The sequence below is a fragment of the Larus michahellis genome, chromosome 3 (genome assembly GCF_964199755.1).
Source record: "Larus michahellis chromosome 3, bLarMic1.1, whole genome shotgun sequence".
Taxonomy (NCBI): Eukaryota; Metazoa; Chordata; class Aves; order Charadriiformes; family Laridae; genus Larus; species Larus michahellis.
Genome location: NC_133898.1, coordinates 123,798,035 through 123,818,783, shown reverse-complemented (window position 1 = coordinate 123,818,783; position 20,749 = coordinate 123,798,035). Strand labels below are relative to the sequence as shown.

The 20,749-nt window shown below is 45.6% G+C and overlaps 3 protein-coding genes across 9 annotated transcripts in view; 2 read left to right on the top strand and 1 right to left on the bottom strand.

Moving 5' to 3' along the window:
• ITSN2 (intersectin 2) overlaps positions 1–2,553 on the top strand; it is a 90,215-nt gene extending 87,662 nt beyond the window's left edge. For all 7 annotated transcript variants that reach the window (XM_074581986.1, XM_074581987.1, XM_074581984.1 and 4 more), the window contains one exon: positions 1,058–2,553. In XM_074581986.1, coding sequence (XP_074438087.1) covers positions 1,058–1,215 — 158 coding nt within the window. In that variant the 3' untranslated portion in view covers positions 1,216–2,553. The remainder of the gene's footprint in view (positions 1–1,057) is intronic.
• Positions 2,138–17,834, bottom strand: FAM228B (family with sequence similarity 228 member B). Its single transcript, XM_074581997.1, has 9 exons — positions 17,610–17,834; positions 16,371–16,478; positions 14,097–14,195; positions 10,887–10,961; positions 9,995–10,192; positions 6,272–6,349; positions 5,331–5,418; positions 5,083–5,227; positions 2,138–3,647 (listed from the first exon to the last, which is right to left on the bottom strand). The coding sequence occupies exons 1-9, from the start codon at positions 17,775–17,777 to the stop codon at positions 3,605–3,607; spliced, it is 1,002 nt and encodes a 333-aa protein (XP_074438098.1). The 5' UTR covers positions 17,778–17,834; the 3' UTR covers positions 2,138–3,604.
• TP53I3 (tumor protein p53 inducible protein 3) overlaps positions 17,731–20,749 on the top strand; it is a 16,741-nt gene continuing 13,722 nt past the window's right edge. Inside the window, exons 1-2 of the mRNA XM_074581996.1 lie at positions 17,731–17,863; positions 19,594–19,722. Of these exons, the coding sequence (XP_074438097.1) occupies positions 19,606–19,722 (117 nt within the window). The 5' untranslated portion in view covers positions 17,731–17,863; positions 19,594–19,605. The remainder of the gene's footprint in view (positions 17,864–19,593; positions 19,723–20,749) is intronic.

Below are 20,749 nucleotides of genomic sequence, written 5' to 3'. Positions count from 1 at the left end.
CTGTAGGTATGATTCCTTCCTGAGAAATGTATAAAAATGTCTCCTTGCTCAAGAGGTTCAGAAGTCCTCCAGAACCAGCAGCTCTGGGCAGTCAGATTTCATCCCACTCTGGCTTTTGTTTCAGACACAGAAGGATTATTTTGTCAAGCTGGGGAGACAGAGAAGTCGAAAGCAGAAGTTTTTCAGGTGCCTGAAAATAAGGTGCTAGGTTATTATCAAGCTGTTGCACAGCAACAGTTTGATAAGCTTTCTTTTTTTGCTTGGAAACGGAACACATTTTTGGCAGCCGGTAGCTTCCAATACTTTTTCAAAGGTTAAGTGCTTTTTCAGGGCTCTGACACACAGTGGATTACTTCAGATTTGCAAGGTGCTGCCTTGACCCGAGTTGCCCTGTATGTAACTGTAGCTCAGGCTTTTCTCCTGTCAGGTAACGGGACTTGGCGAGGCCGCTTCTCCCCGTTGGACAGCCGAGGCTGCTGGTTTTGCAGTTCATGGTAAACTTTTTAATGCACACGAACACACAAAGATAATTATATATGAAACGTCCAGAAAGAGGGTATCTCGTTTCTGAACAGGACTGTAAACCTACTCGAGGCAGTAGAGGTTCAACGTCGTCGTTCTGGTGAAAAGAATGATATATACGCCTAGTTAAAAGTTGGCTGAACCAAAATAGTTGGGTTTGGTTTTTTATTGTCTTCGTAGCACCGCAGCTGACTTGTAAAGAGGTTCCATCACTTAACTCTGACCCTCCAGCTCTAAGAGTTAACATTTGAAATTGCGTTTCTGAAAGGGAGCTGTATTTTTAAAGCCCTTAGATCAAACAGAGGCATGTTTTCCACCCTAATTCCGTAGCATTTTTTCTATTTTTTCTAAAAATACTATTTTTTGTCACTGCTGGCTGATTTACACTGGGCTGAGGGCTAGTCAACAGAAAGCTTGGGAGCAGTGCTCTGGAACTGAAGACACACTATGTAGCGTCGCTGCTTAACCTGACACTTTCACATCTTCTAAGCTTAAGTCTTTGCTTAATGAGATTTCTGATTCATTTGCCCAACAGATTTTTTGGGTCGCACTGAAGTTCCAGTAGCAAAAATCAGAACAGAACAAGAAAGCAAAGGCCCCATGACTAAACACTTACTGCTGCATGAAGTTCCAACGGGAGAAGTCTGGGTCCGTTTTGACCTGCAGCTCTTTGACCAGAAAACACTCCTCTAAGAACACTTTTTTTTTTAATTTATGAAGGACAACTGACGCTGACAGCCTGAACGTTTTCTGTAAAAGATTCCTTGCCCCACGCTGCTTATTAAGCAAGAATTCCTGCTGCTTCCATGTTTCCTTTTAGTTATCGGGTTGCGCTTAGTTCCTCGCAGCGTTCGAAGTTGTTGTTGATCTATGCAAACACAAATGTTACTGTACATACAGTACTATAGCTCAGTGCCTTTTTATTATGTTGGAATATCTTGGGTTTGGATGCCAATGTTTCCATTTTCAGGGCCATAAAAAGTATTAGGTAGAAATGTGGCATCAAGATGTATGTATATTTTACCACTTGGTCTAACATAGACTGAGGAATGGTTTAGCTCAGCACTGGAATCATTCCATTTGAAATCTGAAAAGTGATATCCACTGGAATCTTCTCGTCTCAGGATGATAGTTTTAAGGATTAAATGCTGAAGAAGCCTTAGCACTGGAGAAGCCTCCGCTGTATTGTATATTCTTCAAGAATCAAGTGTAGTTCTTTACTTGACTTAGTTCCGCACTGAAATCAGTAACTGCTACTTGATTTTTTTTTTTCTGATTCAGTTTGATTCATCGTTCTTTGCTGCGACAATGGGGTTGTGAAGAATAACTAGAAAAAAATATTTTAAATACTGTGACCCACAGTAATGTGGAAAAATACTCTTTGTCTTTTGGTTTGTTTTTTTTTCCTAAATGTAAGTTATTTGTGTACATTTCCTTGGTCTTGCAGACCTCCATGTGAATCTTGAAGCTTTGACATTGCCAACATGTATATAGAGAGTAAAATATAAGTTTATTAATGTAATTTGTCTACAGATGTTTATTGATGCATAGTGATTTTTAAGAAGTATATTTTATTGTACAGGGGAATGTGAAATAACGAGAAAAACTTAAAGGATTAAATTCAAGAAAAGTTTATTACGAGTTTAAAAGGTTTGATTGGGGGAACTGTCGCCCCAACGCGAATATGTAAAATGAGACTGGTTGAAAGCAAAAACTTTCTCTTGGTAACAGAATCAGGGATGGTTAAAAAAAAAAAAACAGCAAAAGAGTTTGTTTATAAAGGATTGGATACATTGTAACCGTTTTACTGCCTGCTTCAACTGCTTTGTTAAAAAAGCCCAGCAGGCAATTCTGAGCGGCGCGTGCCCTTGTTTTCCGCGGGCGCCGCGATACCTCCTGATGTCTGACAGCGTCACACCCGCTGGCCATCTGTGCACCCTCCTGTTACAGGGCTGAGGCAACCTCTGTTACTTTTAACACTTTTCTGTGGTTCAGTTATTTCTAATCCTAAATAAAAGTAAATCTTGGCAACTCTTGAGAGCTCGTGTCTGTACAGTGGGAGTTTGGAGCTTCTTGAACAAGCACAGTGAAAATTCTGTTTTCAGGCTTGGACGCCAGAGCTGCTGTGCAGTGCCACCAGCGGGGAGGCAGGGACCACACTGGAACAAGAGGGAAACCGATTTGCAGGGCACCGACCGCATTTGTCGCTCAGCACCGACTCTCTGAAAAGTGCTAGACATCTTGTACAAGAACACTTTCCATCTCCCCCTCCTGCCTTCTCCAAACACACAATATATATGTTAAAGTTTGGTTTACCGCTTGTACACTGCCTCCAGGAGAAAGTCCTTTGAAACCTTGGTAGTAACCTAATAATATTTTGCAAGATATTCGCTATGGGAGTTCTGATAAGGAGCCAAACAAACAAAACTAGATAATTATTTCCTTATTAGTGCTTTCTAAGTACACATCTGCTAAACCCCGCGCAGAGCCAGCAGCACCTTCTCCTTCTCATTCAAAGAGATGCTTTGTTCTTAAATCTTAAGGTGACCTCTTTCAGCTTCATGCAAAATTGCAACAGCAGATTTTGCAAGCTTTGCCCTTCCCTCTGCCCGCTGCTAACATTCACGCTTCTCGTAACGTGAAATACAGCGGACGTGGCTGTAGCCGTTGCCAGAGCTGGGCTTAACACATAGATTCTGCACTGCACGGAAGAGGGGCCTAGCAGATGTCTTTGACTTCACTCACCAGTTCATCTCCTCTAACGCAAAGGCTCTGTCACCCTATAAACCAGAGAACATCAGCACTGTCTTTGTAGAGCTGAGCCTAAGTTAAACCACCTAAACTAGCAGGTTGTGGCCTGTAGTGCTGGAGCTGGAAATAACAGGAGCAGCATCTCAAACGTTTCTTTGGTTGCTGGGCAACAGTACTTCAGAACCACATGTTTAGGACAATGAATTTATTGCAGTTTGCCAGAAGACCTGGTGTGTTATCACTTGTTTTGGCAGAAGATGTCGTGTATTTTGGAAATGGTACCTTCTGATGGCTGTGCTTGCCGCTGCAGTCAGCCAGAGGACAGGTGACATCATTGGCTCTCACTGTCTTTGTGGTGGCTGATGACTTTCCGCCTTTAAACAGAAGTGAAAACTGTTGCCAGGTCATGCAACACGAAGGCCGCTGTAGCGCAGCAGAGCTCCCTGCACTAGCTCTTCCCCACACTGAGTCACTCCAGGAAACGTTTGTCTTTGTGACCAGTTTTCCTTCTAGAAGGCACCATTATCCTGTAACTGCTCTAAACATGCTGGAGTAAAGCCCTGGGCCAGTAAGAGGCATAAAACTCAAGGGCAGGGGCTGGCAGGGGAGAGAGTGGGCCCGGTTCAGGAGGCCATCAGGCTCCCAGTTCAGCTTTGACATCCTTGTCACCGGGGAGCAGGAGTTCCCTTAAATGTTGTATACTGCAATGGTGGAACCAGAGAGCTTTCGAAAGGGGTGAATAAGAGCACTGGGACTTCAAAAAAACAACAACATAATTTAAAAAAAAAAAAAAAGTAAAAATCACTCTTGGCTGATCCCCAAATGCTTCTCTATCAGGGCAGGCCAGCTGGGGCTCTCTGTTCTTCTCAGCTTAGGCAGCTCATCGCTGCGCCGGTTCAGTTCACCATTAGTGCTCGACTGTATATCGAGCCCAATCAGCCTGTACACCAAAAAAACCCTGTTATGAAGCTCAGCTATAGGACGCAACTTTCTGGAGTGGGGTGTAGCTCCCTCAGCACAAGGCGCTTCTTTACAGGACCAGCCTCAAGGGACACTTTTGGCCAAGAGAGCTGGGACAGTTTAGTGTGGAGAAGAGAAGGCTCGGGGGGATCTCATCAATACCTTTACAAATACCTGAAGGGAGAGTACAAAGAAAACAGAGCCAGGTACTTTTCAGTGGTGCCCAGTTGACAGGAGGAGAGGCAATGGGGACAAACTGGAACACAGGAGGTTCCCTCTGACCATCAAGAAACACTGTTCCACTGTGAAGGTGACAGTCCACTGGCACAGGCTGCCTAGAGAAGTTGTGAATTCTCCATCCTTGGAGACTTGGTCCTGGGCAGTGGCAGGGGAGGTTGGACACGATGACTGAGAGAGGTCCCTTCCAACCTCAGCCAGTCTGTGACACAATTATGACCTCCCTCTGCTCCCAAAAATCTAGAAACTAATAGCAAAAAATAAACCCAAACCCAAAGCAAATATGAACATGAAATCCTCTCAGATCTTCCAGTAAAGCACCCAGGAGATATTCCATGGCTTGACCTGTAGGACTGGCTGCATGCAGAAAACGCCCTACCAAAAGCCACTTTATTTCAAGGCTCAGCTTGACCAGCAACGCTCTACTTCAGTACATCCTGCTGTCCACTGCACACCTGAAGGCTTTCCCTTCACCAACACTCCTTTCTCAGGAGAAATACACAGTAAAGCAGAATTCACCATGAAATTTAAGTTTTAGCAAAAAGCAGGACAACCGCCTCATCCACTGTAGCTGTTGTGCTGCCTCTCAATAAACACCACATTAGCTCTTACCTCCTCATTTGGTGGACCTCACTAGCAATGTAGGCATGTGGTACCTTCAGCCACTCAACTGCATCCATACGTTGTCGGCCCAAAGGAAGCAGCGGCCGTTCTGCTTTACTGAGTTCGGTCAGCTCTTTGGAAGAGTACGGTCTTCCTGGCAGGAAAGTAAAAAGTGTTTCGTGTGAGGATCTGCTGTCACAAGCAAGGCTGGCCCCCTTGATGAAACACTTCTAAGGGATACCAATTGTTTAAAATACCTGTCTCACACTGCTTGATAATGCCTGTCTCAGTAAACTTTCTTTGAATGTCTTCTAACAGAGGATCCTGTAAAGTTGGTATTGAAACCTGTGACAGAGACAGCTATTTCATGCTTACGCACCAACATAGGCGCTTTGTCAAAAAGTCTGAAAGACCACAGTCAGAGTGACTGTCAAAGTACTGTTGGTTAGCAGGGAAAGAGCATCAACCTCATTTTTTATTAATAAAAACAAGAGGCGCAGACCTGAGTGGCCTGAAAAACAGAGTATCTATCTCAGCTCCTAAGGCAGGCCATAACACATTCAACAACTCCACCACAAAGTTAGACCATGGGCATGAGATCTGATCTCCTGGAGGCAGCTGATCTTGATGAACCCTGCGTGGCACATTGCAATGAAGTATCAGCTCAGTCCCCACAGCTGCCCAAATCTCAAAGCATCCAGAAGGGATTTAGAGAATTGCACTCCATGGATTTGTGTCCGAGTCCTACCCAACTCTTCTATTAGGTAGCCAAGTCTTTGGTGCATTTGAGTGAGCTTCTGTAAAGATGATCCGAGCTGTAGATTTTTTCCTTCTACAGAGCACACACTCCACTTGCCTGGGAACTCACCAACCCTCTTTAGACAGGACACTTCCCACACTGCCACAATGAATTTGAAATGAAGAAGAACCTCCCTCCCCTGCCATTGCCTACTCTGCCTCCAAATCTGGGCTTAGTATGGATCCAAAGCATGCTCCTGGTGAAAACCATTTTCAGTCTTGGGCTTAAATGCAGCAGGAGCTGGGACCCCTATTTGTTCAGTTCATAAAACTAGAATGTGTTGCTCTACGCCAGTCCCATAGCAGCACATCGGTAACACGCTCTGCCTCCTCTCTAACCATGAACTTCCCGCTGGTCAAAGGGTGCGTCTAAACCTCACGACAGAAACAACCATCACACCTTCCAGCAGTCTGTACATGTCTTCAGGAAGAACGGGTCGTACTCTGATGGGTCATAAGCTTCCAAAGCCACATAGCCCTGTGGGAGAAGCAGGTAAGTGAGTCAGGTCTTGGAAGCTATTCTGATATAAAAAAAAAAAAATAGTAAGAGAGCAGCCAGACTAGGTATTACACAGCCAGGCATGGTAGAAGCAGAGCACCAGAGGTGGAGGAGAAAAGGACTCCCAAATTTTCACATGCTGCACCTCAGAAGGAAGGTGACTGAAGTGTAACTGGAAAATACCTCCATCCATTTTAATTTATCATAGGCATAAATACATAATAAATGATTTCATGAAGCATCCAGAAATAATTACAGGCTAAAATGCTAATCACAACCAGGGCAGTCAAGAAAATGGAAGTGTCATTCAAGGGAAAATGTTTTGACTGAGAAGGAAACAGATATTAGAAAGAAAAGAAAAGAAAAATGAAAGAAGTGACTGAGCCCCCACCATCCATAGCCCTAGGCAAGTTACTAGTCTGCGAGATGTGAGCTCCAAGTCAAGGTCATGAGCATGCTTTTCTATCGATATATAGAAGTACTTAATGGTCCAGACCACAGCTCCATCTCATCAAGAACTCTGCCTGCAACAAACTTCGTATTCTGCAGTTCAAGTTCCCTATGAGCAGAGTTAGCTGAGGAACAGCAAGTACCACCACTTGGTGTTACTACTGATGCAAAGACCAAAGAACACCAGATCGAACAGGCTCTCAAGAGCTGAACAGCTACTGATGTCGACACACTGATCAACTCTGAGCCTGAGGAAGGTGAATTACAACCATTTTTTCTCCAAATTATAATGCACTGTTTACAGCCAATAAGCCAGGACATACCTAAATTGCATCAGATGACAAAACAAAACATGTAAGTAAAAAACCCAAAAAACCCCAGAGAACAGAGGCCACAAGCGATGCCCTAAGAACAGTAAGAACAGGGCAAGCATATAAAATACTTCTGCCTACTACTCTCAGTCATTCTTCCAAAAACTTGCAAATGAAGTTTTTCGGCTTTCTTGTGCAGACGATTCTCCAGGGGTCCCAGGAAGAAAAAGGAGCATTCAGCCCCTGGCCCTCTGGGTCTCAGCCCTACACAGTTCTTTTTGGCAATCTGTGGGTGCGATTTCAGTGAGTTGAGAGTTGGAAAAAACATACTTTAACATGAACAGTTCAGGAGCGCTGCAAGACGGGTCCAAACCCAAAAAAGCAGGATCTGCAGTAGGTTTAAGAGGTCACTGTGTTGAAGGCGCTGACATGGGCGAGTGAGCCAGGCCCCAAAGGCCTGTGATGTTCCCAGACACTCAGCAGGCACCTGGGCAGCTCCGGGGCTGAAGCTACTGCTAAGCATGACCACAGCTGCCTCTGCAGGGGCTTCTGTTCCCCAGGATCTGGCAGGTCCCCAGAGAGCAAGCAGCAGCTGCGCTTACTACGTCCTGTTGCTTTCCCTGGAAAGCTTTAAGTCCTTAACACACCTCAATTTGCCAAGTTTTAGTGCCACCCCTTGGTTTATTATTACTTATCGCCCCATTACAACATGTGCCAAGACCTCCGCTGATTGTGCAGGTGCTGTGTAGCACACCCATGTTTGATCCCTTCGTGTAGTCCATGTATTAGTACTCACACACCCCTTGACAGAAAGTAGAGCAACAACCTGCTCTCAAAAACGAGACAGAAGGGTCTCTTAGTCTGCAGCGTTTCAGCACACAATGCCTACAATATCCTGGACCACTAGAAACTGAATTGTGGCTAACACAGCAGTAATCCAGGCTGGGGAAACTTCCCCCTCCTTGCAGGCTGCAGCACGGCACTTCTGCTGGCGCTAGAAGAAAAGCAGAGCTGCTGCCATCTTCATGCTATGATCAGCCATCTCATCATGCATCTGCAGTCCGTGTCCCTGGGACTAGGGGTAAGGAGGAGGTGAAAATGAGTATGAAAAGGAGAAAGATTTAAGGCAAAAAAACCACGTATGAGCAGATGACCGGAACAATGGAGAGGCACGAAAAAGAAGGCAGCAAATTGAGCTGAAAGAAAGACGGAGATGGAGGAACCTGGAAGGACAGTAAGGAGAGAGTTAGAGGGGAGGGAGAGAATGGAGGAAAGGGGGGAGAAGGCAGCTTTGGAAAGCAAAGGACAGTGGAGAACTTGGAGGAATCATCAGAAGCAACAAGGTGAGATACAGCACTGCGGAGTCTGACAGAAGAAAGAGGGGCAAAACAGTGGGAGACTTGAGCATGAAGTGTTGACGGGAGAGAGAAAGAGGGAGGAAAGACTGGAGGAAGAAGAATAGATATGGAAAGTGGGAATGGACCGGTAACAGAGACACAAGAAAGTGAGGAGAACTGGGGAACAGGACAAGCAGAAGCCTAATAGCAGGGAAGAGAGCAAGAGAAAATGCACAAAAAAGAAGGGGGGAATGCACAGCTAGAAGTCAGTATATTAACCACTCCACAGAAGTGCCTCAAGTTCTATAAAATTTATCATTTGCTGCCACAATTAATGCAAACTTATGCAAATTAATTGTCCTGTTACTCTGAAGGGCTTCTGCCTGCTTTTCAGACATGCTGATGGTAGAGCTGACATCACAGAGCAAGGAGAAAAGATGGAGGCTGATCACTGCTACTGTGCTTGCTCAGGGAGAAGGACACATCCCAGGACACCAGTGATTGCTTTGGAGGACACCCAGCAATGTCCTGACCTGACACAGAAGCTTGCAAGATGGACTGATGCAGACCCAGATATGTACAGTACACCCAACGTATCCTAAATCCCAGGACTTCAGCTCTTTGTCATTACATGCAGTTTAAATGCATGCATTTTTTACATCAGACCTTTGAAAAAGAGATCATTTGCCCTCATTAAAACACCACAGCTCCCATGACATTTTAATTTCTGGATGGGAAACTTGTTTACAGTTTCTTAACTCCACTGTGCAGTGGTTTCCACTGACAACAAAAGCCTGCGCTAGATAAAATACTATTCTATTTGTAGCAGATGATGTAACTGCTCTTATTGCTCTACATATCCATCCCTGAGATGCAGAAAGTTGTGTCACAGAATCTGATACTCAACAGTGGTGTGAAATTCAGTGCAAAAATCAAGAAAACCAGCAAGTATTTCCTACAGTGACTGCAATTTTTATGAGTACTGAAACACATGGAAGTACAGAATCCAGGAGTTAGGTCTGTTCACCTGCATGCAGACTTAAGAAGATTGTTAGTGTCTCCCTGTTCCCACTTTTTTTTCTTTTATGAAGCTTGATGAGTAGTATCCAAGGCCATGAAATTATTTCACTCGTGCTCTGCCAACATACTGCAGTACTGCTCTAGCTGAACTCCTGAGGCATGAGAGTGCGGTCCACTCCTTTCAGGTGGCAGAGCTCAAGGTTCTCCCTCTAAATGGTCCGGCTTGCAGAGGGAAACCCCCCACAATACAGTGTTTCACCATATTCAGACCCCAGCACGTGCTCACTGCACCAAACAATGCTATTGTTTGTATCTGATGGTGAACTCAAACAGCTGTAATGATGTATGTCACCATTACAGAAGTCCTTAAGAAGAGTAAGTTACAGGTAAGGCACATCTGAACTCCAGGCTACTCAACGGAGCAGGAAATAACAGCTAGACCCCTGATCTTGTCCACACCCCTCTGTATGCAACCCCCACGACAGAAATTTAATTCTCGTTGATACCTTATTATTACAGTAGTTTAAATAGAGAGAGTGTTGTTGTTCTTTCCTTTTCCGTATTTCTTCGCTTGACTGGCTTTCCATTTTGTCCTGAATTTTCTGTAGCAGTGGCTCTGAAACATCCTCAAGCCATTTCTTGTACAGGATCTCCTTCTTTCTCAGATTTAAGAAATCATTGTGCCTCAAATACCTGTCCACCTCCTAAGTAAGAAATGGAAAATAAAAACCATACAACCTATTGGCCAACCACATGAAAGAGTCCACGCGTGAAGGTACGCAGCTTGGCTGACCTGATCTGACTGGCCACTGCTGCAAGGGCCCTGTTTTCCAGCCCTTCTTTCTGCTCCTCCCTCTCTCCTCTTCCCACCACTTGTTTCCTAGCTCTCCCTTGAACGAGCTCTGTCATTCAGACTCTTAATTTTTAAGCTGTAGTTCAAGACTGGCAGAAAATCATTCACTTTCTCCCACCAGGTTAGTGAGCTGAAGTCAATCAGAGCAGGGGTCTGATAAACACCAGACCATGCAAGACAGGGAGCAGGAGAAGGACATTCACCCTGCAGCACTGGCATTCTGCTAGATCAGATCAGCGCCCCCCCGCCCCGCTTTATTCACAGGCCCACCGTCATCATCTAATCACACCCACAGAACAAAAGTTACACGCAAACAGGCAGGTAAGTCACCAAAGACAGACGATTCCTAATAGCTCATATTTAGGGTTACCACTTCTGTGCTATCCCTATGCACTCATGGGGATATCCTGAGGAGACTGAGGTGGCCAGAATTTAGTTTTCCAAGAATACCAATTGACATGTTACCATGAATCACTGATGGAGAGAAAAAACATTGACACGCATGAAAGCATACAGCAAGTTGGAGAAGAGCTATCACTTCTTACCCTCACAAAATAATTTTCTCTGTCCAAGATGCACTGAGCAGAAGCAATGATGTCTCGGCTTTCATCATCCGCTGCCTAACAAAACACCAAAAAACACAGGAAGTAAAAGCAGGACTAGAGTAGGAGTTAGAATTACCTCTGTATTCAAAATAAGTACTTGTGTTGTGATTAAAGGCACATTACACTATAACCCAGGTGGCAGAATAGCACAGGGAGGCAAATCCTTGAAAGACTTGCTCTGAATCATTAGCTTAAATGTAGCAATAGAGGAGTACTGGAAGAACTAGAATGTATGTATTCAGTGGGACCAGACCATACACCTCCTTGGCCGCTCCTCACCTCAACCACACCACCGCTTGCTCCTTGCCACTGTTGCTCACTTGTGGCCAATGAAGGCAGCAAGAGGCATCTCTCTGCACCTTCATTTTCAATACAGATACAGCCACGCTTTGATCATTTTTATGGCCCTCCTCTGCACCCGCTCCAACGGGTCCATGTCCTTCCTGTGCTGAGGGCTCCAGAGCTGGACACAGGACTGCAGGTGGGGTCTCACCAGAGCAGAGTAGAGGGGCAGAATCCCCTTCCTTGCCCTGCTGGCTGGCCACGCTGCTTTTGATGCAGCCCAGGATGTGGTTGGCTTTCTGGGCTGCGAGTGCACATTGCCGGCTCACGTTGAGCTTCTCATCAACCAACACCCCCAGCTCTTTTTCCTCAGGGCTGCTCTCAGTCCATTCTCTGCCCAGCCTGTGTTTGTGCTTGGGATTGCCCTGACCCCACTGAAAGTTTAAATGAGTTTCAGTACATCCATATTAAATATTTCTACCAACACAAGTTAATCCTCAAGTGACTTGGTTTTACTTAGACCTAAGACAGAGACAGGGCTGAAACATTCACATTTCATCTCTTTAACCTGCTGCTTACCTCCCATGATTTCCATAAATTAATTCAGAGTCATCCCTGCTGCAACTTTCTTGTGCCATTTAGAAAATAAGCTACAGCCATCGCATTTTTGCCTAAGCCTACCATGCCTGCGCAGCACAAGACTGCACAGAAAGGAAAATTAGCCTGCTACTCCCAGTGTTTAATATTAATTTTTAATTCCAATAAACAGTGTAGTTTCCAGTCATATCTGCCTTGACGCCATTTACCAGCTCCACACTCCAACAGGTTTCTTCTCCTGGACATCATACATCAAAGCAAGCAGGGAGGAAACAAGTCATAGAAAAAAAAAACACCACCAAAAACAAATGAGAAAGGGGAAATCTAATTTTCTGGCATGTTTTAAGACCCTTTCATCCTACTGTTTGAAACAACTGGCATGTTGCATTACACCTGACACATCTGCTTCACATAATCACAGAAACCTTCTAAAACTAATACCTTAACAGCACCAGGAAGACATGGCCATCTCTCCAGCTGAGAAGAACCACTAAGAGAACATACTCAGAATATACATTGATCAACAAGTGAGAAGGTTTCCTTCAGGATGATACACATCTGAAGAATCCTTACAGAACCAAAGGAGTTAGGTCTCTTGTTCCTGGAGAAGAGAAGGCTCAGGGTGAACCTCATCACAGTATGCCAGTACTGAAAGGATGGTTACAAAGAGGACGGAGGTGCTCTCTTCACAAGAAGCCACATGGAGCAGACAAGAGGCAACAGGTACAAGTTGCACTGGGAGAAGTTTAATCTTAATAGAAGAAAGAAATTTTTTACAGAAATCGATCATTCACTGGAACAACCTCCCTGGGCACTTGTCAGAGCCCCCATCACCAGAGGTTTTCAAGATGCGACTGGACAGGGTGCTAGATAATCTCAACTAGTATCCCTTTCCCATGAAAGGTTGGACCAGATGACCTTTCAAGGTCACCGCATCACAGAATCGTAGGGTTGGAAGGGACCTCTGGAGATCATCTCATCCAATCCCCCTGCCAGAGCAGGGTCACCCAAAGCAGGTTGCACAGGAACGCGTCCAGGTGGGTTTGGAATGTCTCCAGAGACGGAGACTCCACCACCTCTCTGGGCAGCCTGTGCCAGGGCTCTGCCACCCTCACAGGAAAGAAGTTCCTCCTCATGTTTAGGTGGAACTCCCTGTGCTCAAGTTCGTGCCCATTACCTCTTGTCCTGTTGCCGGGCACCACTGAAAAGAGCCTGGCCCCATCCTCCTGACACCCACCCTTTAAGTATTGATAAGTGTTGATAAGGTCCCCCCTCAGTCCTCTTTTTTCCAGACTGAAGAGACCCAAATCCCTCAGCCTTTCTTCATAAGAGAGGCACTCCAGTCCCCTCATCATCTTGGTAGCCCTTTGCTGCATCCTCTCCAGCAGTTCCCTGTCCTTCTTGAACCGGGGAGCCCAGAACTGGACGCAGCACTCCAGATGTCCCTTCCGGCCTGGGCTGTTCTATGAGTCTATGATCCTAATTAGTTACAAGCTTGTTTTATGGGAAACTTTCTACACACCAAATTGGATGGAACTCAATAAAACTACATCAAAAGGATGCAAGGAGTCAGTAAAAGCCATTGGACTGCTATTTCCAGAGTCCTTTATTCCCCTTCCCAATGACAAACATATCTAAGATTTTACACTTACACAACACACGCATAATGTGTATGTTTAATGGTTTGGGCATGCTTCTTTGAAGAAAGATATATATATATATATATATACTAAAAAATATGTCCAATTCTACCCACTCACAGTTTAAGCACCTCTTGTAATATCAGACCACCGCTTACTGAGTTAGCAGCCTACTCATGCATACGAGGTAGGCTGTGGTATCATTCCTGACCGCTAATGCTGCTGACTAGCATTAACTTTTGGCTTCCTCTGGAAGATTCATGCAGTACTTGGATGCTAGACGGCCTCAAGCTACATAAAGCTGACAGGAAGGACAGAGCACACACATCTTCCTGTAATGCACGTTTCTGAGCGTGCCTTGGAGGGAGGAACAAAAGCACAGAGACGTTCCTGCAAAGTAGGAGTCACTAACGAACCCAGGCACATGCTGGGGACAGCAGTCCTGGAGAGCAGACAGACCGACCAGGTCACTCCCTAGAACTTCAGTGGGTATTAGGTGGCCAGTGCCAAGACAGAAGCTCAGTTACACCCAAATATCCTGCGATCCCAGTTACAGATACTGATTTCATGTGTCCTGAACTGGTTCTTCACAGTAGTATCTACAGCTAAAGGAACATATAGAGTCACTCACCTGCCAAGGCCTTTGCCAATCACATTCTCTCACAGGTCTCGGAAGTCTTAGTAGCCAGGTAGCATCTGAGCTATTCACAGTACACATCGTTGGACTAGTCTGGGAGAAACATTAAAACATTCAAAATCAAAACCATATAAAACTATTGTATAAACAGCAAATACCTAGTTTTCTTACAATTCCCACCGAACAATGAAATAAATCTCTAAAGGAATTCTAACTGCTGACGCCAGCAACATTTTCATATCACAGTAAGTTAAACTGAGAGAGATGAAGTATCAAGTTAATCCCTCTGATAGTAACTGTCTGTCTTCATCTCCATGAGCAATGGATAATACATTTTGTTTCAAAGAATAAAGTGATTCACAAATTATTCCAGAATGCTTGTCAGCTTTGAAAACATTTCAGAGTTATCAAATTCCACCTCCTGACTTTTACTTCTTTCCTTTTTGCCTTTTTTCAACTACATAAAAGTCACTTTCAAATAACCGCTACATTCCACCATAAGGATGGTTGCATTTTAGTGGTTTTTAAAGTCAGTTCTATCAGATGAAGCTTATGTTGAAGCACTAACTCTGAGCACCAGCCAGGAAATTCCATCTCCTCTATTGTACGTGCACTAGTATATTTGTATCGATTTATAACAAAGAGACAGCAGAACCACAGAGGCAGAATGCCCTTTACAGGAACTTCCATCTAAACTTCTATTTATTTCAGATTCACTGAAGACACACTGCTTCCAGGAAATGATGAAGTCACAACATTACTTAGGTAAAGAGTGGTCCAAAAGAAAAGCTTACTTCTGCAGAGATACTGACCTCCCCATTCTTCAGCCAGATCTTTCAGCTATGAAAAAAATATCTGTTTTTCCATTATTTTTGGCAACATCTAGTTGAAAGAATCTACAAAGACTCTCTGAACCAGGTATCTGTACAAGATGACAACTTTTTTTTTTGTACAAGACAACTTTTAAGTGTTCATTCTGTCCAACCCCGCACTTCAGTGATACCATCTGACTCCCAGCTGACCTCTCTAGACTGCAGACTCAAATCTCTTATCATTGGTTCAAGGTGAAGTCTTTAACCCACATTTTTATTCGTTTCATTTCATATTCCCTGCTCTTATCCACTGATAGACACATCTGCCTGGGTATTCCTGCCTCCTCACGGAAATGCTTTCCCATCTTTTCTGACTAAAAGAGTCAGAAACCACAGGAAAGCGTAAATTGGAAGGGACATTTGGAGGTCATCTGGTCCCACAGCCTGCTTGAAGAACAACTAACCTCATAGACAAGATTGCCCAGGGGCTCACACTGTCAAGTTTTGAAAACTTCCTCAAATTTGCAAGCTCATGTCCTTCACTCCACCTGCTTCTATAAAAGAAAAATCCTCACTTCTGCCATATAATCCAGTACAAAGCAAGGAAAAAAGACAACATAATGCACAGGATATCAAGGACTTTCCTTCCCTCCTGCACAACTTCGCAAGATTTCTATTCTTGTCTATCAGATGTCCTTGTGTCTATCAGATGTCCTTGTGTCTATCAGATGTCCTTGTGTCTATCAGATGTCCTTGTGTCTATCAGACACAAGAAAAACTAAAAGACTCTCAGTGGAATAGGTCACAACATCCCAATCCTCTACTGCATTTTTTTCAGCCCCTGTAAGACAGCTCCCAAAACCAGAAATATACACTAGCCTTAGCACTGTGGCAGGATAGCAGGAACTTCCTCTAACATGATTTCCTGCCTTCTCTGTACAGAGGAGACAAAAGGCACACATAAAATAGGGACTTACAATTAGGACGCTACTACATGATCTGGAAAGCAGGTACCCTGCCTCTCTCCATCTGGAAATGCAGAATTTTTTTGGTTTACATATGCCCTGCTGCTTTCACGGTGTTGCACCTGCCAGGGAGGCTGGTATTCCCTGTGAGAAGTCCCCTGCTCTGAAAATGATTTCCCCTTTTTCCAGACAGCCCAAGTCTACTAAGTTCCAGGGAATGCTGCAAAGCATATCTGACCTTGTGGTCTCTGAGGAGCAGGGGAAGGATTCTCAGAGTTTATTCTTCATTCTGCAATGACCAATTAAAGGAGGCTGTGCACTATATTACCTATATGGATAAATAAGCGTACCCTGATTAGCACTGAACTAAGTTTTGATATAAAATAAACAGGCAAAGAGTGAGGACTGAAGAACATCCGGATACCTGAGGTGTGACAAATTTGGTATTAGCACGTCGACACACCTTCCTATAAGCAACATATCCTACCTACCTGCAAAGGTGCCACGGACTCCTGCTTCAGGCCGTATTTTGCAGATTTCCTTCCACTCAAAGTAGTTTTGTTCTTCTGAGATAAGGAGGCTGTAAATCCCTGGACAAGCTTAAGATGAGGAAAACACATATTTTAATAGTTTCTACACTTAGAAAACAAACAAACCAAAAAACCCACAATAGCCTCCTTTCCATCTGTTTTCAGTAACTAGTGTTAAGCCTCCATCTTCATCTATGTTACACAGAAAGACTGAGCCTTTCTATGAGCACAAAGCAAAGGAGATGTTTCCTCTTATCACAGAGGACTGGGACCCCAGGAGAGACAAAACAGAGCAAACAGAAAATCTGCCTGCTGTAGCAACCTGCCTTAAAGAAACCACAAGTGGTAAAATCTCCAGCTGCAGATTTTTTTCCCCCTATCTTAATAACTAAAGCTGCCGTTGAGTCTTAATCCTTTCTTTTTCCATTTTGTTTGGACTCTTGCTATGAGATGCCAACTCTGCAAAGGCACAGCCCACTTGAGACATCAGCTGTTTTGCGGGTCTTAAAACAAGTTTAATCTTGTGTTGTGACAGAAACACAGTAACGGATTTCCAAAGTCTGAACAGATAAAACAAGATTTGAAGTTAATCTAACAGTTGTGTCCGCAAATGCTAAACCCCGTGAGCAGGTTGGCTGTTCAGTATTAGAATCAGAGAATGACCCTGCCTAAAGTTTCTGGCAAGATACACCTGCTTTCTTTACAGCCAGCAGTGCAGCTTTGTATCAGTAATCTTTTTAAAGACAGGTTTCTCTTGCTTCATGAGTCCTGTTCAGTCAAGCAGGACGTTCTTCCCCGAACACCCGCTGAAACTCACAGTCTCTGCCCAGACATGAGTCTTAACACCAACTTTGAGAAGACAGATCATTTCTGCGACAAAAACTATCCTTACCCAACGCCTATCCGGGGCCCAGCCCTGAGGCCAGTCCCACAGGCCCGCGGGGAAGCGAGAGCCCCGCACTCCCCCCGTGCCCACACACCTCTGTGCCGGGGTCCCCTCACCGGTCCCGGCGAGGCTCCGGGAGGCCCCAGGGGAGGCGGGAAGCGGCTGCGGTGGAATCCACCGCCCCACCGCACGGCAAAGCCCAGCGGCGGGCAAGATGGCGGCGCCCCCCTCCCTGGGCACCTCGGGCACCTCACACTGCTCACGCCGCCCCTCCGTGTCCTTCCGCCGGAGAAAATAGTCCCTCGCCCACCAACCCCGGCCTCTCGGGAAGAGAAGCGGCCGCCCGAGGGGCCGGCGCTCCGACTCCCCGGCTGCAGGCCCAGCACACACCGGCGGCCGCCCCGGGCAGCGGCGGGGCGAGGCGGCGCTGAGGGGCGGCCGGCTCCCTCCGCGCTCGGCAGCCCAGCGTCCCTCGCTGCCATGGCAACCCGAACCTGACAGCCCTCCCCCGACCACAGCCGGGCCGAGCCGAGCCGAGCCGAGCCGAGCCGACCGCCTGCCTCCCTCTGTGAGTTAAAGGCCGAGCGGCGGGGCTGCCTCGGCGCATGGTGGCCGCCGCGATCCGGGAGGGGCCCAGCGGCGGCAGGAGGCGGAGGGCAGCCTGGGGGAGGCTGTGGACAAGGGCCGCGGGGCCCGGCCCCCCCCCCCCCCCCCCCCCCCCCGGGGCCTGCGGCCTCTGCCAGGCTTGGTTTGGTGCCTGGCCGCTACCCCCGACCGCGGCGCCTCTCCTTCCTTCGGGGTTTATAGTGAAAGACACTGAGGTGCTGGAGTGAGTCCAGAGGAGGGCAACGGAGCTGGTGAGGGGTCTGGAGCACAAGTCTTGTGAGGAGCGGCTGAGGGAGCTGGGGGTGTTCAGCCTGGAGAGAAGGAGGCTGAGGGGAGACCTTCTCACTCTCCACAACTGCGTGAAAGGAGGGGGTAGCCGGGGGGGGGGCAGTCTCTTCTCCCAAGTAAGAGGCGATAGACAAGAGGAAATGGCCTCAAGTTGCGCCAGGGCAGGTTTAGATTGGATATTGGGAAAACTTTTTACACTGAACGGGTTATCAAGCATTGGAACAGGCTGCTCAGGGAAGTGGTGGAGGCACCATCCCTGGAGGTGTTTAAAAGACGGGCAGACATAGTGCTTAGATATGGTTTGGTGATGGTTTTTGTCAGAGTTAAGTTGATGGTTGGACTCGATGATCTGAAAGGTCCCTTCCAACCCAGGCAATTCTACGATTCTATGAAATACATCCTCCCTGCTCAGGAATTAATAATAAATGCTCCAGCCTGATGTCTTTGTGACAGGCGGTTCACTGACGGCTAAGCCTGATACCTTTAATTGCAATATTGATGTCCTTTCCAATACCCTCATGTAAAACAAACCCTTCTAGGGTACATTGCAATAAAGCCACAAGGTTTATCCAGAGTTAGTTTACTAAATTTTGTTGCAAGATTTAATACACTATCATGTAATACTTATCATGAAACATATCATGAAACTAAAATTGGAACTTAAATCTGATGTATGTGATGGCTGTACCCTAGTGATAAGAAAATACTGCTTTCCTACTAATTCATTACTATTTGAGCACAATGGTACGAACAGAACTGTCGGCCGGCAGTTTTTGCCAGCATCCCATAGCTGGGCAGGATTGAAGTGACCAAGATAACCATGGGCAATTCTCTGAAGATTCAATCGTCATCTCACTTTTCTTGTTGCTACTCGTGTAGACAACCGGAGATACCATCCCATGAGAGAAATGTAAGGGTCATGCCCAAGCAGCACCCCCATAGTGTCACAATGACCCAGAGGTCTAATAATAATCATGTTAGTGCTGACCATTTAAAAAGAAAATAATTGTTGGTTTGGGTCAAGCCTGGCCCAGAAATCACCCCCTGTCTCTCTATTTCTGCTCTGCTCTGCTACTTGTAGCAAGTTTTATCTAGTTTCTTAGTGTTTTCACTGTGGGCTGTTTCCTCAGTGACAGGAAAATTAAATGCCAGGAAAAAAAGAACCCAGAAATACTTACACTACAAAAATGTAACAGGATTTTTATGGTCTTTCTGAGAAAGGTGACCAGTTTCCTGCTGGTCTATGCTGCTCTTTTGTTTTTAGGATTTCTAGTTTGTTATTTTGCTTATCTGAGGCCTAGTGTTACTTCTGCTGAACCTCCTCAGTTCCGCTTGGAGGAAGATCTGGTTTCCAGTATAAAAGGGAAGGGGAATGAATATTTATACATCTATTTCTTTTTACAGAACAGAAGGAAAATGAACCAACTGCAGGCTTTGCTGAATGACAGTCTTATCAGAACAAAGCATGTGGAAAACGCAGCTATCATCAACATAAAGGAAAGAAAAGTCTGTGCATCAACCTTTGGCTTTAATGTAAGAGATCAAAGAGGGCCCTGGGAAGTGAGAGCAGAGGTAGAAACCCCAGGAATCTGGAGCACAGAGTAGCAATAATGGCAGGGAGTGCTGCGCTCTACTAAATACACTTGCTTCTTTTAGCCTCAGAGCCCGAGTTAACACGGGTACAGCCGGGCTGCTGTGTTGAGAGGCTAACTTGCAAAGCTGATTGCTAATTTCACATCTTTGAGTTTTGGAAGAAAGATGCCATCTAACTGGCAATTTGAAGGAGTTCTTTTTAACTGCTTTGCACTCTATGATTCCACCAGTAAAGTGGATGTATGTAGGTCCATTCCCTGGCACCGAGACCTGCTGGTGTGGAATGACCCGTGTCCACCCCATAACCCCAAGCAGGGTGGCTGTACCAGGTTGCCTGTGGGGAGCAATCCTGGGCCTTTCTGATTTTGCAAACTGTGCCTGGGAATTGTTTGGGAAAGTGCTTGCTGGCCCAGGACAAAACTGTACCTGGGCTGTTTTGACAGTACTCAGAACTGCTCCCTGGCACCGTACATTTTCTGATATAGATGTAGCTTGTCTGTTTTCATTGTCCAACAGTTGATAATCAGCAGAACAGCGGCACTTATGTTCATATTATATTATATTGGAAAGCTAATGTGCACTCCCTGACACAGTCCATACACTCTCTAGGAGTTCAGAAATGCTCCCCACACCAGTGTCATCCTTATGTCATTGGAAGGTACCATTTCCTCTCCTAATCCCCATGATACCAGGACTCAAACACTTCCAGGCAGTTTTTCCAGGGGTAGATATTGCCACCCTTGGGATTCTCAGAAGAATGTGTTCAGAAGACGAAGCTCTTGTTAAGATAACCCCATCCCTGGGGGCAGATTTCTCAGCAGAGAGAGTCATCAGTCCACAAGGTAATAGTGACATCATCTTTAATATGTAAATGATCTCTAGTATAAAACACAGCTTTTAGAGATGCCAGTGTGCTGTCTCTTCAGCAAGGCAGATTACGTTCTGAGGTCCAGAGCAAAGTCCTCAG